The sequence below is a fragment of the Lissotriton helveticus genome, chromosome 9 (genome assembly GCF_964261635.1).
Source record: "Lissotriton helveticus chromosome 9, aLisHel1.1, whole genome shotgun sequence".
Lineage (NCBI taxonomy): Eukaryota > Metazoa > Chordata > Amphibia > Caudata > Salamandridae > Lissotriton > Lissotriton helveticus.
Window position 1 is genome coordinate 551,276,221 of NC_136070.1, and position 19,558 is coordinate 551,295,778.

The 19,558-nt window shown below is 46.1% G+C and overlaps 1 protein-coding gene across 1 annotated transcript in view; it reads right to left on the reverse strand.

The window, feature by feature from the left end:
- LOC144781543 (solute carrier family 22 member 6-A-like) overlaps positions 1–19,558 on the reverse strand; it is a 623,507-nt gene that overhangs the window by 538,417 nt on the left and 65,532 nt on the right. The window contains exon 2 of the mRNA XM_078660448.1: positions 15,105–15,208. Within this exon, the coding sequence (XP_078516574.1) occupies positions 15,105–15,208 (104 nt within the window). The remainder of the gene's footprint in view (positions 1–15,104; positions 15,209–19,558) is intronic.

Here is a 19,558-nt window from a genome sequence, read left to right on the forward strand (position 1 = left end):
ATGGTTATAACAATACATTTGTTCATAGTCTGATGAACCCTCTAAATATTCATGATTTGTGAATACTGCAGAAATTTCTAGATCATACATCATATTATTACCAGTTTTGAAGTTCCAATCATCAGAAAAGGTACTAGAGATAATAAAGACACTTAATGAAATCTTGAATAAGTGTGGAATCTTCAAAAGCTCCGACGGGCCAAGAATGTCATATTCCGTTCTGTCCCAAACTATACCATCTGGTATAGGAACGGCTGTGATGTTCACTGCTGACAAGTCTCTTTGTTCACGAAGGGATGATTTGTGTGGCTGGAGAAGTAAGTTACATTTTTTACTTGCTGTGTCCATTCGAATATATCTTCCATTTATCAGCATACCCAGAATTATTACCAGAGCAAACCAAAGTAGAAAGAAGAATATGCCCAAAACAATCCATAGTTCAATCCATGGTGAAACCAGATACACGTCTGAGCATACCCACCACCCCCTTATGGTGGGTATGTTCAGAAGTGAGTCCCTTGCTCACTTTGCCACTGGATTCAAGCAAGCCTGGCTGAATACGGCTGAAATGCCAGAAACCGGTCCTTGGAAGCTTGTTTCCGGTCCAGGGAAGGCATGGCTTGGCAGTTCGGGCTGGACTGTTCCCATGAGGCACAGGGTCAGACTGATTTGCATATGGCCATGTCCGAACTGGGGTGGCAGAGTGGGCTAAAGAACGGTGATGGATTAAACCCAGATCTGTTGACTGGGTGTGAGTGTTTGATTGGTTCAGATGCTACGTCCATCACCACCCCCTTTTGTACCACTTTGTTTGCCATAAGTTGGCAGGATATGCTCAGACATGAGTCCCTTGCTCACTTTGCCACTGCATTCAAGCAAGCCTGGCTGAAGACGGCTGAAATGCCAGAAGCCGGTCCTAGGAAGCTTGTTTCCGGTCCAGGGAAGGCATGGCTTGGCAGTTCGGGCTGGACTGTTCCCATGAGGCACAGAGTCAGACTGATTTGCATATGGCCATGTCTGAATTGGGGTGGCATTTTAGCCAACAGTACCTTTAGATGCGGCAAAAGTTCCAAGTGAAAGCTGTAGTGTTGAAAAGCAAGCGATGCGTCACTCCTGAGACCCTGGAGAGGCGATGCGACAACCCCACTGGACGCAGCGGGTGTGTTGCGGTGACTCTGGTCTGTATGGGGAGGGATGCGATACCTTGCGTGGATTCCGGTGCTCAGGTTTTGGTGGAAGCGGCTCACAAAAGGTACGATGCGACAATCTTCGTGGCGGCGACGATCTCCGGTGCGGCCACGATGCGTGGCTCAGCGTCGATATTCTCCTCTCGTGGCCCCTTGATGCGATGGCTTTGCGACGACTCTCGCAGCGATGTGATGCGGTCCGCAAGCAAGCGGTGCGACAATCTCACCCAGTGATGACAGGCTCTGCAACAATACTCACAGCAATGGTAATCTTCCCGCACCGGTCTGGTGCATCCCGCAAGCGAAGGATGTGACGACTCTGGCAGCGGCAACAGGCTATGCGAAGATCTTGGCCTTCGCGGCGGCAGGAATTTCCTCGCACTGACGGGGATGCACTTCGCAAGCGAGCGATGAGTTAAACTTTGCAGAAAGTTCTTAAAATCTTGGTTTCCAGCTTCCCAACACAGGTACAACTTCCAGAGGCCCCACACATGGGCCAAGCATTCTAGGAAGGACAGAACTCTCTCAGTAGATTTCAGGGAAGCTGAGGGTGAAGTCCTTTTGTTCCTCGGACTTCTTAACAGGGAGCCAGCTCTTCTCAGGCCTTCGGAGATTCCTTCAAGCCAGGGGACACAGCACAAAGCAAGGTCCTTCCCCTCTCCTTGGCAGCAAAGCAACTGCAGGTCAGTCCACCAAAGCAAAAGCAGGACAGTTTTCCTTCTTCAGACTCCCAGCTTTCTCCTTGACAGAGGTTCCTTCTTGATTCCAGGATGATCTAATTTTCTATAGGCAGGGGTCCTGTACTTATACCCCTAAAAGTCTTTGTTCCCTTTGTGCAGGAGGGCTCTGAGCCAGGTCTGAACCAGTTCTGAGAGTTCCTTGAGCACTTTATTTTCCTGGTTTCTCCTTTCCTTTCAGAGAGAGGGGCAGGGTCATCAGCCACCCAGCAGGAGGTGGAGCCAGCATTGTGGAAGGCAGGCACAGCCCTATTCAGTCCCAGGTGCTATCCCCTCCCACTACTCAAGATGCAGATGCAGTCATTCAGCCTAGGGCTGACTGATCCCGCCTCCTGGAGGCTCCCCAGCCTCTGTCACTCACAAACCAGACAGTCAATTCACAAACCAGCCAAGGCACACAGAAAGGTCAGACAAGAGAACAGCTACTTTCTGAAAGTGCTGTTCTCAAACACAGGTTTCAAAAACCACCTTTTCTAAAAGATGTGTTATTAAATTCTGAGTTCAGGGATACCAGACTTGTATGTCCTATCTTGCTCCTATGGGAAGATATGCTGGTAACCACTGTAGCCAGCATTCCCCATGATAGCCTATGGGCAAGATAGCCTTGCAATAGTGAACATTGAAAATGGCTGTAATTCACTACCAGAGATTGTCACCTGCACCAGTACATGCTCTACCTTTCACATACACTGCACTCTGCCCAAATGGGTATCTTGGACCTTCCATAGGGGTGACCAATGTGCACGGAAAGGGAAAGGGAAGGGTTAGGCCTGGTCAGTAGGGACACTGACCAGGAGGATATGGCAGTTCACAGACTGCACACAGGCACTGCGGTGGCAGGCCTGAGACACCATTGTAGGGCTACTCATGTGGGTGGCACAATTAGTGCTGCAGGCCCACTAGTAGCATTTGAATCACCAGCCCTGGCACACTTAGTGCACTTTACTAGGGACTTCTTGGTAATATAAATATATCATGGATAACCAATTACAGTAACAATTTACACAGAGAGCATATGCACTTTAGCACTGATCAACAGTGGTAAAGAGCCCAGAGTACTATTGCCAACAACCACAGGTCAGGAAAAATAAAGGAGAAAGAAGCAAAAAGTTTGGGGATAACCATGCAAAAAGGGCCATTTCCAACAAACTTCATACCTAAATTCAGAGTAGGCTGCTACAGCTCGATTTGAGTAATTGTTTGAGCTATCCAGAATGGACTTTGTTCATGTTTTGCAGGAAATTTACCCATGACTGCATGTAAAGTCTGAGGTGTGATTTTTTGTGTATTCCCCTGATGAGAGGTTTGTTGTGGAATAACTAATGGTGGTTGGACTGTGAGAGTCTGCACGACATATTGGACTAATTGTCTATACATTTTGATTAACTCTTTGAGTTGAGCCAGTAATTTTACTTCTGTCATTTCTTCAATGTCAGGATGTGGTGTAAAGCCGGCTAAAACCGTCCATGTTGCTACTGGTCTACCTAGTGGACAGAGCCTGGTAATGTGATGTAGATGTTTTAGGGGGCCTTTAAACCAGAGATTATGCTCCTGATATGTAAGTGGAATTTCAATATCCTCGAAGGGAATATATTCTATAGGTGGTTCATCTTCTTTGTAGAAGTGAAACACGTTTGTTACTGGATTTGATTCTGGGACTACTATCCATGAATAGAATACCTCTGTCTGGTGATATTCATTTGCCTCTATCACAAAAACTGCTCTACCACCTTTTATAGGTTTTAAAGTGATGGCTCTCCTTAAATTTGGAGGAATGTTTATAACATTCTTATCGATTTCATTAAAACCTGTATTGTCAATAACTGCAGCGACTTGGTCGAGTACAGCTTCGCTGTTATTATCCCCATTTAGGGACATTGTTTAATGAAAGTTGCAGAGCAAGTTTCAAGGGAACAAAGATAAGGTGCACAATATTTTGGAACAGTGTATCCTTCAACGTTGAACAAGCCAAACAGCTAATACATAGGATTTTCATCCTACTCAGCTATGGCGGATATTATCCCTACCCACTCCAGACGTCTTATGGAGTATTATAAGTAGAGGGTCTCTGAGAAAAGCATGACTGAGTTACTTCAGTATCTAGCGTTAAATTAGTGCCTTACCAAACTGTTGGGTGCCATGTAGTGTAGTTCCTATATCCCTGATAGGCTTTGCGCTTTGGAATAATATACACTATAGTTTGACATAGGACTGAGGTCAGTATGTCTCTATCGAGCACATTAAACTTAATTACTTGTGTGTGCCAGCTAACTCAGAGGTCACTAGAAACTTCTTGAATGAACAAGAAGGGATTTGTTTCTGACAACCGCATAAACATGACAACTTTACTTCCCTTAGAGTCGGAACAATCTCAGAATCATGGAAACAATAGATAACCGTTTCACTCAGTCAATCGTGCATGCTTCGCTTCTAGAGAGTTGCACAGAAATAGATAGACAGGCATTTTCAATAAAAAGGGTTTATTGAACAGTCTTATTTCTCATGCAAGAGATATGAACTGCTACAATCGTAAGACAGAATGCAAAGTACAATACTTACAGGGTTTGCAGTAAGATAAAACAATACTGTAATAGCATGGTTTGTACCTTTGACATATATTCATAAAAATACATACATATATAACACAGGCTAAAATACGCATCTGGTGCTTCTAAAATAATCCTACCCCATTGTACCTAACCTAAGTGTAGTATGAGGGAAGAAGTAGGTGCTGTTTAGTTATAGTCTAGTTTAGCTATAGTTACCAAGAGTCCCTCTAGGTTCTAGTCCGCTCCATACCTTAGAATCAGAGAGGCTGGAATCTCTTTCCAGGGTCTCGATCTCTAACACCCTGCAAGGGGAGTCAGAAACACTGGAGCTGGATTCTCTGCGAGGAGGATGGCAGCGTCTGGTCAGTGCGTCAGTTGGGGACTTGACTTCCTTCTGAACTTGCCATGGTGAGCCGCGTCTCTGCCTGGGGAGGTGCAGATGGAGACATGACCCATGACTGCAACCCATGTCCTCATATCCTTGGTCAGCTGAAAAGACAAAGGGAGAAGATGTATGCATCATGCACACTCCCAGAGTACTTGGCCTTCACAGTGGTGAACATGCCCGATGGTCCAGAATGGCTTGAACATTAATCGAGTATGCTTGCTTCCTGTTCCTGTATAGATGGGATGTAGCTGCAGGGGGTACCAGTTGCATATGTGTGCAGTCCATGGCACTAAGTATATGTCGGAAACCGGCGATGATATAGAGGCCTTGCTTGAGCTCCAGCTGCAGTTGTGTGTTGGGCACGTTGAGGTACTGTGTAGGGGTGGGTGGAGTTCGCAGAGTTTCACTCTCCAGAATTACACACTTTATTCAGAAACTCTGCCAAATTCTGCAGAGTTCCATGAGTGGAGTATCTTATAAAAAACAAAACAAAGCATACGTCTATGGTGCCTTGCCCCACCTAATTCCTTGAAATATACTGCCTCATGAGTGCCCCGTAGATGAGCGAATGGAGTGAGTTACATTGGTTTTATTTATTTAAGCAGCAGTGTCAGACTCGTGACTCATTGGCAAAGATTCAAAGACCGGTCTCTGCTGGAATGCACCCGGGCTTGCTGTCCTCCATGATAGCAGTTGTCTGTCTGCTATCTTTAAATACAAAAAGAGAGAGGGCCCCTGAGGTAAGGATAAGCAGGCAGGTAAATCAGGGGAAAATGTTACACTGAAGTATATATAGACTATCCTGTCTGCAAACTACTTTAGTATGCGGAATCACTCGCCATTATAACAGCGCTCAATATGAGTCACAAATGAGCCAAGAAACACTGCGCTAACTGTATACATAGTTAAGGTAAATACCCATACATTTGAGAAAAGTCGTACAGTGAACACTTGTATCAAACAATGAAACAACGGAAAAGACACATTCACATTTTATTGTAGGTATCAACTAATAGAAACTTAAATGCTAAATGATCACATCAAAGACTATTTCTATATACATCAAGACAACACAATATAAGGAAGGAAGACAAAAAATATCAACATCAATGATCACCAACTTCCACACATATCGTATTCATACAACATACAGTTAACACATTCTAAAAACAAAAAAGATACATAGAGATCTGGGAAGACCAGCCCGCTATACTGTACGGACAGAAACCTTAAAATTTGATGTACACTTTTATAGGAGTAGATCAGTCTCAGTATCTTTAGAGAATGCCTGTAGCAAACAATGATTATGCTAGATTTTGCTATTCAGTGAAGGTAATACTTGATGAAATAAGTGTCCTAAACAGTAGCACTTCTAAATCACTTATTGGTTTGTTGATGCATCAGACGTAATATACAGCGGTTCTATCTTGGGTGGTCTCCACAGTGTGCACCGACGTGTATTTCGGTGATGACCCACAGGTGAGATCGCACCTTCCCCAGGGCGCTAAAAACACATGGGGATCAGGGAGTCTTGGTATCGACAGTGGATGAATAATGAAAATAAAAAATTCTGTTTTGAGCTAGGTTACTTGGCTCAAGTTATAAACAAAGACTAAGGGCCAGATGTAGGTAATCCCATTTTACCGACTCTAAAATACCGAATTTTACCGATTCGGTATTTTAGAAACGGTAAATGGGATGTAGATAAAAATTCGGTAATTTTTACGGATCCGGTAAAATTCGGTATTGGCCTTTCAGAATTTACTGATTCGGTAAATACCGAATCGGTTAGGAAAGAAAAGTGAAACTCAGGAGTCAGCAAATCAGGTGCAACCACCCCCCTCCCAACCAGGAAGTGCCAACACCCAGGCAGCCAGGCAGCTGGAAGCAATTAGAAGGTTCTGGAGAGGCTGTGAGAGCAGAGCTGAGTAAATTTGGAAAATGGCAAGCAGCAGTGAAAAGGGACTTCCAGAGAGGAAGAGAAAAATAAAATTCAGCACCATGGAGCTGCAGGTCCTCCTGGAGGAGGTGGTGAAAGAAAACCATAAATTGTTTGGAAAGCAGTCCCTGACTGTGGCTGAATCTGCCAAAAGAAAGATTTGGCTGGAAATACAGGCCAAGGTGAATGCAGTAGGAGTGACTCCACGGGACATAGATGACCTGAAAAAGAGGTGGTACGACCTCAGGAGCTTGACTAAGAAGAAAATTGCAGAGCTCCACAAAGAGGCAAACCGAACTGGAAGATGGAAGACCTGTGTACCTCCCCTGACTGAGCTGGAGGAGCTGGTGGAGTCCACCATAGAACCAGAGAGCGCCTGTGGACTGAGAGATGCAGACAGCTCAGCCAGAGCTGCCACCAGAAAAGGTAAGAAGCATGCACAGCAATCACCCCCACCCCATCACCTTCCCTTTCCCCTATGTGGCAGTGTTAATCCCACTCCAGTAGAGGTAGCAGTATACAGGAGCAATGCATTATGGGAGATGTAGTCATTGAAAGACCTACCATGTCATACAGCACACCATGCAGCAAGTTATGCACAACATATCAGTCATAATCAAGCTGAGGCAATATGTACAGTGTTTCAGTGAGAAGAATTTAATTCTATAAGCAGTGAGGCAGGAGCACAGACCTAATGTACGCTTTTATGTCCACAGGCGAGACATCTCGCAGGTGTACCAGGGAGAAGGAAGGCACTGCACCACAGAGGGATGACAGCCAGGAGTCAGGCACACATGCAGGGAATGTCACAGAGGACACTGGTGCACCAACAACACAGCCACCATCCCAAGAGCTTGAAATGTCTCCACAGCTGCAGTCCTCCCCAGAGCGTTCAGAATCCCCTCTGCTACTGTCCTCACCTGACCTGCCTGCGTCACTGCCGCAAACAACACCTGCAGCTCAAAAGAGTAGGAGGCATACAGTTGCCCCACTGGTTGAAATGGAAACGTCAGCAGGTGACATGGAGGGGGATGACACTCCAACCTTGGCTGGGGAAGGAAGCACTGACACACAGCAGTCCAGCGCAGAGGGTGCCCGCACAGGTACCAGACGCCGCAGGCCCAGAGATAGCAGTGCTGCACAACATGTGGAGGGTCCCAGTGTCTTCCGTGGGCTGGAGGGTAGCATGGTGAAGATTTAAAGAATGTAGGGGAAGGCCATCCAGTCTGTGCAACGCCAGATGAGGCACCTGAATGCAAACATGGAAAACATAGGGAAGGGCATCAGTGCACTGGTTGATGAGAACAAAGAGATGGCATCAAGTATGAGGGAGATGGCTGCAGGGATGCGGGAGATGGCCCCAGGTGTGTGGGACATGACACAATCGGTGCAGCTTCTGTGCACAAAACTGGACCAGAACAGGGCAACAAGGCGCAAGGACAGGCAGCAAGCGCAGCAACACACTAAGACAGTGAACCGCCTGGCCACAGACACTTCCCTTCTATGCAGACGATGCGTCAACATGCAAGAGGGACTTACACACAGCTGCAATGAGGTGTCCAGGCACCTTGCAAGGGTGACGAGTGCGGTAGAGGTGCTGCTTAATGCACAGTCAGCACATACTGCTGCTCTGGATGTACCTGAAAGTAAGGAAAGCACCAGTAGGAGCAGCATGACAAGCGCCCCTGTTGTTGAGACACGGAGGAGCAGCAGGTGCCATGGTGATCCAACAGCCCACACACCCAGTGAGGACAGCCAGCCACTTTCATCTGGGACCGGTTGGCGTGGCCGTAAATGACTTATGCTGCCCACACTCCATGACCTTTAATGGGGAAGTTAGCCAGGACTACCATTATTACATGGGTAACATTTGTGTTGCACATTTATGCCATTGAGTGCCTGCATAGTGCCAACGATTAAACTACGTTGGGTACATACTCCACCTGTCTGTGTCTCTTTACTTACTCAAAAGTAGGTCCGTGTGATCTCTGCCCGTCTCTGTCTGCCATCTGTTGCTGGCGCAACTCCTGCTGTGTTGGGTTCAGCTAGTGCATGTTCATCATCGTGGTCCTCATAGTCGGTCAATTCCACCTCTGTGCCCTTCTTTGTAGCAAGATTGTGCAACATTGCACAAGTTGCAATCATCTTACAGCAGATGAGTGGTGAGTACTGCCGTGCCCCTTCACTTTTGTGAAGGCAGCTGGGACCTGCTTTTTAACAGCCCAAAGGTGCGCTCCACAACGTTCCATGTAGATTTGTGTGCCACGTTGTATCGTCTCTGGTTCGGGGTTGAAGGATTGAGGTAGGGTGTCAGGATGAACGAGCGGACGGCATATGCGATATCCCCTATTTGTAAATGAGAGAGCCATTAATCACATGCACACATACACATACATCTGCAATATCTATCAGGGTGTGTCACAGTGTTTTACCTAGCAGGTATCCTTCTCTGAATTCCCCCGCTGTCAGGCGTGTGTAGATCCCACTGTTCTGAAAGATGTAGGAGTCGTGGGTACTTCCTGGGAACTTGGCCACTATGTCTGTGATAATGTTGTTGGCATCACAGATTACCTGTACTTTGATATAGTGGGTTGACTTCCTGTTTCTGTAAATGTACTCTGTGGCAGCAGGTGGGCATATTGGGATGTGGGTGCCATCAGCCGATGACGTGTGGGAACTGTGCAATTTGATAAAAGTCAGTCTTGGTCTTGAGCAGTTCCACGTGTGTGATAGGGAAACAGATATAATGCTGCATCCTCTGCATCATGGCCTCTAGGAACTTCCTGAAGAAACGGGACAGGCAGCTCCGGGACACCCCACCTACTGCAGGAATCACCCCCTGGTAACTCCCAGATGCAAGCAGGTGTAGGCTACAGAGCACCTGCACATGGGGTGGGATGGCATGTACCCTTGGGGTTGGATGCACCAAAAGTGGGTGAAGGTCCCTGATCAAGTCCAGGATGGTTTGGGGGTGTAGCCTGTATCTTTGTACACCTGCTTTCAATCCTTGGCAATTACCGTCTCTTAAATACCGAATTTAATGAAATTCTGTATTTTAGAAGTTACCTACATCTCAAAACTAATTTTTTACCATTTCTTATTTACCGATTCGGTAAATAAGAATTCGGTAAATACCGATTCGGTAAATTCTGAATCGGTATTTTCCGATTCGGTAAATTTCGATTCGGTAATTTCCGATTTGGTAAATTACTAACTCGTATTTACTGAATCAGTCTTTTTTGGGTTCCTACATCACAAAAGCCCAATACCAGTCGGTAACGGCCGAAATTCGGTATTTTCGGCCGTTACCGACCGGTATTTGCCTACCTATATCTGGCCCTAAATAGACAAACTACGGGGAAGTGTAGAAAGCAGCATAGGAATAGAGTGCTTAATTTCTAAGTAGAAAGAGTACCTGGAGAGTCAAGTAAAGAAAAAGGAAATAAAACCACTATCACCAGTGGGCCTCAGTGTAAAAGATGTGGTTATCAAACAGCACCAAAAGCGCAAAGATACTGCCAAATGTCAAACCCAAGGAGATAATCAATGAGTAAACACCAAGTGAAAAATGGTTGTGGGAGACATGTGGCATGTGCCTCCAATAGGTGACCGTGAACCCACGTCCGTCTATGGGTAATCATAGGCGTAATTCAGAGTAACGATCTAGTAGACTAGATACTCACTAGTCCTAGTGGGAAAGCTCCATATAGAGGGATATAGGTACTGCAGGGTTTTTTTAAGCAGCGGAGTTGGACTTGTGATTAATTGGCAAAGACTCAAAGACCAGTCTCCACTGAAATGTGCCCAGATTGCTGTCCTCCCTGATAGCAGTTGTCTGACTGCTACCGTTGTCAGGGTGGAGAACACGGGGTGGTCTGGGTTTCTGCAGCCTGTAGAAGAAAGCCAAGATTAAGGACACCTCCTGAGCTGCACTGTAGCAGGGCGGAGCGGGTTTCCTCTCAGCTCTCAGTCTCAACAGAAATACCTTGGCAGAGTAGACCCAGTTGCTCTAGTTGGGAGCTCGGACAGATGGGCCAATAAAGTGAGAAAGGATGAAGCCCAGACATGAGCACTTTAAGAAGATGTGCTAGGTCAGGACAACATGACAGCCCTAATCTTATACTACTGGGTGTATTCCAGCAGTTCCTCATTCCTGTCGGTGTTGCTTGCTCTTCGGCTCTTGTTGAATCTCTCCCCATTCACCACAACAATCCGACATGCACTTCACTGACTGCACAGTGTCATCACTTTTGCCTGCTCTCCAGAAGATGGAGTCCACCCTTGCTCGAGCAGACAGAGGCAGTAGATCCCAGAGCAAGAAGAGCAGGCTTAGGCTACAAAAACTGGACTAGAGCAGAAGATGGGTGAGTGCATGCATGCATGTATAGCAGCAGCTCAGATTGGAGTGCTGCCAGTGACGTCACTACGGGGTGTGGGGGGTGCGGACCGCACCGGGTGACACCCTCACATGGGGGTGACACCATCTTGTTACGCAGTGTAACACAGCCCTGCTCGAAGGTAAGGGCGAGTGTGTCTTCTGTTTCTATTTAAATGTAACCTCTCTCTCAGTGTCGCACGCACGATTCATCATGCGTTCATACTTATGAACACATCTCTTTTATACTTATGAACACATCTCTCTTTTTGAAAATGCAACACCTTTTGGACATCTTAGAAATGCATAAATGAGCATATAAAATGGCGGAATGACGTACCATTTGTTATCTGCGTGCAAGGGAACGTGCGCAGAATGAGTAAGAAATATATTTGTTTGGAAAAATTGAATACAGCGCAACAGAGCATGGCTTTTATTCGGCAAAAAATGCACTCTCTTCTAAATAAATGCTTCAAAAGTGCCACAACCCACTGAAGCCTGACCTCATAATAAGCAAAGCGGAGCGCAGAACCAAGGCTCACTGGTATATATTATTCATGTCGGTGTGTTGGCTAAGAATTAGTGTAGGACGCATTCTGTAAGTCTGCTTTATTATCTTATATACAATAAAAAGTCCCCAAAATAACTGCCATGTTGACGAAAAAATGTTAATATGAAAGTTGAGGGTGCAAGTATATTTTGCGCGTCAGGCAAAGTGATGTTCGTTTTTAACATTCACTCCACTGCCAATGAGTCATTACTGGCAACTTGTATGGGCAATCTTGTCCGTTCTGCCTGTGAGAACGTAGGCAACAGTTTCACATTGTTTTACTGCCACTGCACGAATGCAAAGCACATTTAATGAGTTTATTTCTGTCACTTTGTTAAGAGCCGAGAACTGTGAGGGGGAAACCATGGGGGGTTTGGGGGGGTGGAGAAGACGACAAGGAAAGGGTTAAAAGAGCTGCAGGCGGGGGAGGGGGGTGCAGGCGGAGGGGGAGGGATGGTGCAGGCAGAGAGGGAGATGGTGCAGGCGGAGGGGAGAGATGGTGCAGGCAGTGGGTGAGATGGTGCAGGCAGTGGGTGAGATGGTGCAGGCGGAGGGGAGATGGTGCAGGCAGAGGGTGAGATGGTGCAGGCGGAGGGGAGATGGTGCAGGCGGAGGGGAGATGGTGCAGGCGGAGGGGAGATGGTGCAGGCAGAGGGTGAGATGGTGCAGGCAGAGGGTGAGATAGTGCAGTTGGAGGAGAGATGGTGCAGGCAAAGGGGGTAGATGGTGCAGGCAGCGGGAGGGATGGTGCAGGCAGAGGGTGAGATGGTGCCGGCAGAGGGTGAGATGGTGCAGGCGGAGGGGAGATGGTGCAGGCAGAGGGGAGATGGTGCAGGCAGAGGGAGAGATGGTGCAGGCAGAGGGTGAGATAGTGCAGGCGGAGGAGAGATGGTGCAGGCAGAGGGGGTAGATGGTGCAGGCAGAGGGTGAAATGGTACAGGCAGAGGGAGAGATGGTGCAGGCAGAGGGTGAGATGGTGCAGGCAGAGGGTGAGATGGTGCAGGCAGAGGGGGTAGATGGTGCAGGCAGAGGGTGAAATGGTACAGGCAGAGGGAGAGATGGTGCAGGCAGAGGGTGAGATGGTGCAGGCAGAGGGTGAGATGGTGCAGGCGGAGGGGAGATGGTGCAGGCAGAGGGGGTAGATGGTGCAGGCAGAGGGAGGGATGGTGCAGGCAGAGGGTGAATTGGTACAGGCAGAGGGAGAGATGGTGCAGGCAGAGGGGGAGATGGTGCAGGCAGAGGGGAGATGGTGCAGGCAGAGGGGAGATGGTGCAGGCAGAAGGGAGATGGTGCAGACAGAGGGGAGAGATAGTGTAGGCGGAGGGGAGATGATGTGGACAGAGGGAGCGATGGTGCAGGCAGGGGGGAGAAGGTACAGGCAGAGGGAGAGATGGCGGAGGCAGAGGGAGAGATGGCGGAGGCAGAGGGAGAGATGGTGGAGGCAGAGGGAGAGATGGTGCAGGCAGAGGGAGAGAAGGTGAAGGGGAAATGGTACAGGCAGAGGGAGAGATGGTGCAGGCGGAGGGGAGATTGTGCTGACAAAGGGAGAGATGGTGCAGGCAGAGGGGAGATGGTGCAGGTAGAGGGGAGATGGTGCAGGCAGAGGGTGAGATGGTGCAGGCTAAGGGAGAGATGGTGCAGGCAGGGGGTGAAATGGTGCAGGCAGAGGGGAGATGGTGCTGGCAGAGGGGACATGGTGCAGGCAGAGGGTGAGATGGTCCATCCGGTAAGTTGTGAGGGGGTGACACCATGAGTTACCGGCACCGGGTGACACCAACCCTAGTGACGCCACTGAGTGCTGCTGCTTCTGTCTTTTGGTTGTTCTCTCTTTGGTGGTTGGTATGCATTGAGGATGATTCCTCTATGCACCGAGATGGTGCAAAGCTTCGAAATTTAACGCAGACTGGGCGGTAGCACTGGTAAACTCTGCTCCACTACGGTAGAATTTTTGCCAAACTTCGTGCTCCCAGCGGAGCACAGTTTGGTGAAACTCCGCGAATGTTGCCAGTAGAGCAGAGCCTGCCGCCCACCCTTAGTACTGTGGTATTAGGTGGATGATGGTGTCTAGGACAGAGGGTAGGAAAGCCAAGAAAGATGGCTGGGAGATTCCTGCCACTCTGGCTCTTGTAATCTGGAATGACCTAGATGCCAACATGAAGAGGACAGCCATGAGCTTGACCTGCGGAGAGATGTTGGTGGCCCTGGTCATTGGTAGCTGGAGCCTTGGCGTTATCTGGTGTAGCAGTTGGACGATGGACTCTCTCCTAAGCCTGATGATCCCATCCTCCCTGAGATCAATGAGGTAAGTTCGCTGCCGGTAATCGTGCTCCCTGCGCCTGCGCTGCCTTTGTGGCGGTGAGGGGGTGGTGATCGTCTCCTTGCGACTCCCAGTTGCAAAATCAACACCTCCATGGGGTAGTTGTGCTTGCCACACTGTTCTGTCTGGCTTATCGTTTTATATACAAAAGCGAATGCATCATTTCCTCTGTGTGGGTTTTCGAGACACAGGATCTTTGATGCTTTTGGGCCTCTGCACCACACTTGCCGTCGTTGTGTTATTTTATAAAAATCTCGTAACTATCAATGCATAATTTTTACAGTGGAAGTTATGACAGAAGGCCTACTTTGTGTATATTAATACATACATGATGCAGCCGGTTCAGGCGCAGGTACATTTTGACGCAGGATCCCAAAAAGTAACGCATTACCCTAGATACATCACCTTGTAAATATGGAGTAATTACGCCCCAGCCAATGCATAACATTTTTTCTTAGGGGTATGCAAAACAGATCTAATTGGTTTATTTCACACCTGTGCATGGTCGAAATTGGTCTTGAAATAATTAGTGTCAATTTGGGGCACTCCTCATTTAAATGACTTAGAGAAATTAATACACTTTGAATTATATAAAGCAATAAACGTCATGAGGTTTGCTGCAAACCTCTACCGTATGGAAAATAATGTTTGGATGCAATATGAGGATTTTTTGTAACCATAAAAGTTGGTTGATAACAGGATCTTGACAGGAAACCAGCCAACTTTCAGTACACAATACACAGAGCAAATTGCAACTCAATAAGAGAGGATTGAGATGCAGTGGCCTCCACAAGCATTTTTTCTACTTCTAAACAGCTACCCTGTGGAATTGCCTCAGTATGAAGAGGGAGGCTGTCACACATCAAATGCTCAAAGTCATGTGTTTTAATTTTTAAGGCTTAATAGCATTTGCGCGTACAGCTGCCATATGATGGACACTTCCTCTCAGCCCTACCAGCCCTCCAGAGGTACACCAGTGGAACGATCTCCCAATTTTGCTAAAAGCCAGTCCCCCTCCCATTGCTATGTGTGTCAGTGGCACATTTATTTCCAGAAGCTCACCTGTCAGAGAGACTCCCAAATACAATTGCTCCAACCAGCACCCCTGCCATGTAGATGGACTGGGCCACCTGCCGCATAGTCCGCCAATCACATACCAGGTCCCACTGTAAGGAACAGAGAACATAATGAGGGTGTGAATCACATCTAAGAGATGCAGAGTAACTTTTATTATAGCCCTCCCAGCAAAGTATTAGTTGCATCAGTTTTTACCCATTGACTAAGAGGTTTCTGTGTTCATGAAAACAGGCAATCAAAAATAATGTGCATTGTTGCAGAATTGTTCTCTCATCATATAAAATAAATCACCGCTCATACAATACAGCATTGTTAAAGTGAATTGGGGCAGTTGCAAGTCGAGAGGATTTCCCACTAATTAACAGATAGTTAATAGATATAGTGCACATGTTACCCAGTGGAGAACACCTCTTCAGTTCCCAATCACATACAATACATAAGACAGATCACAGGTTGTTGGTATTCATAGTAAATCATAGCTTCTTTTACTTCAAATTCAAACACTAAGCATGCTAAAATGTACACACTATTTGTTGAAGAATTCTTTATGACAGAACATTGTTATGCGTCATTAGAATTATATTTACACCCTCTCAGGGCATGCTCAGATAGCCAACCAAGGTCTCTGCAGGTACCAGAATCACTTATTTACAAATGGATGCAACCAGGGAACTTCAAGGCATTATCCCAGCTCAGGGCAGCTGTGATTGACACAGTCACACTCTAATAAACTGTCCATCCATGGGCAACCCCTGGTTAAGGACAGAAAGTCTAGACCTCTAGAAGGCTAGTCTCCCCTTCAGCCAGCTACACACCCATCAAATAGACAGCTCTCTCACAGAGAGAGCTGACAGGGAACGTCAAGGCACCAACCCAGCTCAGGCGCCTCTGATGAAATACAGCCTTGCCCCAAAGAACTGTTTATCTTTTGGAACCCCCATTGTAAAGGCAGAGGTCTGGGCCGGTGGCCAATCCCCCTGCCAGCCAGCCCTGCATATACCAAAAACTTTCATAGCAAGAGCAAACATCAATAAACGTACGGTGTCTTCAGGTTCTAATGTTTTATTCTTTCCCTTTACTTCTGCCACTATTCACCAGGCAAAGGCATATAACAGGACAAAGGAGCAGAGGGAGGACCCTTCATTATACAGAGGCTAAATATACCTGCCCCCTTTGGTCTAATTAATAACACCCCTCTGCTAGTTTCGTGGTGTTTTTTCCATCCTCAATATTGATGTTGATTTAATTAAATATCATGGGTAATTGAAGCAGTCTATGAATCCCAATGCCATCATATGGTTAACCCACTGTGGCCCATCAACAATCACAGATAATAAATATGTCTTTTTTTTAGGTATGATATTAGCCAAGACCTCTTAAGCTTAGTAGAATTAAGGGGCATATGTATGAAGCCATTTTCCGAATCTCAAACGGGCCAATTCTCAGAATTGGCCCATTTGCAAAGGGGAAAAAGCCTTTTGGGATGTATCATCCCAAAAGGCCCTTGCACAATAGGGAATCGCAAAATGTGCGATTCCCTATTCTGCAAATGCATTTAAGGAATCGTAAATTGTGATTCCTTAAATGCAATTCTGGAAGCACCCCAAATTTGTGCGATTTTAGCTTCAGAAATCGCACATTACCACCAACTTCAAGTCGGTGGTAATTTGCGATTTCTTTGAAAAATTCCCTTTTTTGCATTTTTCAAAGAGCCATGTGGTGCACATACATGCCCTTAGTGCATGCATGTGCGCCACATGGGAGCACATGCTTATTTCAGGGGCGCTACAGGGTGTCCCTTTGACAGCCTTGCACCCTTGAAATTGCATTCACAATTTGCGAGTACCTAATAGGTACTTGCAAATTGCGAATGTCTTCCCATTCATTCCTAGGTCCATAGGAATGAATGGGAAGCTATTCCTTAATTGTAAATCCCAATTTGCGATTCGTAATTAAGGAATATGTAGGAATTGCAATAAATATTGCGAATCCTACATACATTGCCTTTTTGTGAGTCCTTATTTGCAAATCACTAAAATTCACTTTTAAGGACTCGCAAAACGCTTTCTTGATACATATGCCCTAAAATATATAATATACTTACTTATAGTGGCTTTTAGTCAGCCCTCTTATCCATTGATCTATTAATATGTCACAAACATTTTCCTTCCTGGGTCAACCTACTTCCGTTATAGGCTAACTTCACTGTGACACATGAAAGCCAGTCAGTTATGGTGTTGACGGTACCAGCAAGTTAATCTGCTTGAACAGATATACTGTGATGGAGAAAAAACGACCAAAACCATTTTGCTGGCTCTGCCAAAGATTTGGACCATGTGCCTCGGAGATGATTTATATTCTGCACTGTGGTAAGATTGCCTATTCTTTTTTTTTGCGAAATTCTAGCAGCTCTAAACAATTTTGGTGCAGTTTTAACTCTGTCAATGACAATGTCCCGCCAGTCACGGTCTCTCCATACCAGTTGCCCCAATCTGTCAGGAGTGCATCAGATTCTAATGGAGATCTGGAGCTGAGGCAAATATCATATTGCCGTTCTAGGCATCTAAATGGTCTATCCACCATTGAAGCTTCATTGGCGACTCAGGATCCAATTGCACAAGATCGGAATAAAAATATCCCTGATTTTGAGTGTTTGGAGAGCCAGATAATGAAGGGGTCCCGAAAAATTTGGTCTGAATTGACGAAGATAGGCACTGGTGTAATAAAACTTGAAAAATGGAGGTGATGTACTCACTCAGGAGTTCTCGGGCCATGGTACTCTGCTGAGGAGACCCCTGAAGCTAGGGCCCCTGCACTGCGGGGCCTTTGTTACGCCACTAAAGATAGGAGACCTACAATCCTGGTGAGCATCCTGACAGATATGCAAGGTGTGAGCAAAGTTTGAGCAATTTCAGTTTTGATTGCTTTGACCTTGGATGTGGGTAAGTGAAGGATTGTTGACTCTGAATTGACTAGAAACCCCAGGAACACTATCTGTTGGAAAGGAGCAAGAATCAATTTTTCCGTACTGATGAGAAAACCTAGAACCTGCCCCCTGCCATTGGATCTGGAGATATTTTCTGGAAGAGGGATGAATAGGGACAGTTAAATATGCGCAATTATTATACTGACAAAAATATTGTAACCAGCAATACCTTAACTATGTATATATATCTTCCGTGTGGCCATTCCAAATTGGGTTCCTGGATATTGATGGATTTTTAGCGGCCTTTCCCGGTCGCGGAAATGGCCCTTCATGAACTAATGACCTTTCCTGGCACTTACTGGGTGTCACGACATCAAAGGCGGAAGGGGAGCGAACGCTATCCAGGTTTGCGTTCGTGCCCACATTCATTTGCATCAGTAAAGCAAAGTGAGGGATGGCATGTTTTCACTCCTACCCACATGGGAAGTAATTATGTACACAATAGATGAAGTGCGCATCCACTTGGAATTATTTTAACACTACAACACCCAGGAGGCCGAGCGCGGGGCAGGTGTTTGATATAAAGACTTCAATATGCAGCAACTTCATGTTTTTACACGAGCCACAGAAGAAGAGAGCCTTGACTTTCGAAACGCGTCTGGCGATCTGAAGATTGGAAGTGTTTCCCTGCTTGTCTTTGACCAGCATGCTGCAATAAAGGAGTGTTTTTAACCATCTTCCGTGGGGCCATTCCAAATTGGGTTCCTGGATATTGATGGATATATATATATATATATATATATATATATATATATATATATATATATATATTTATAATAGATATGGAGATATACTTATCTTAACTGTGAGCAGCAAGAAAATGGGATTTTTCGCAGTCAAGATAAGTGTTACATTAAGTGTTGTATCCTGATTGCGGACATGTTGAACTACAATTTTGTCCCTGTAGGCTGTTGTCCTTTGCTTTCTAATACTGCTGCTCTCTACTGAAGATGGGCTCAACCCAGAAACGCGTGTCTAGAGATATACAGCAATGTCTGCACCAACTTTGGTGAAAAACTTCAGCTAATTTTGAAGTAAGTTTGAACTGTGTACTGCATTTACCAGGATGCAAAGGGGCGAACTGTGCTGGGACTGTGAGGCAGTGTGCTCCCAACCACCATTCTGATTGCGGACATGTTGGACTACAATTTTGATTCTGTAGGCTGTTGTCCCTAAGTCTCTTGGCACTGGTAGTTCTTTCATTATTGTCTTGACTGCTGCTGTCGAAAAATAAAGCAAGATAAGAAGTCATAGTACTTGTCTCCTTGTCTTTAATAAAATTAAGACTTTCCTTTGTAAAACTGGGAAAATCTAGATTTTGCAGGCTTTTGTGTACAAATAGTCTCCCTAGAAAAAACTGATTGTCCAGGGAGGGAAGTTCAGTATTTACTTGCTGTGCAATTTGCTCCTGGTTCTTTTTGTTCACCTCAAAATTGGGCATAACACACTAATA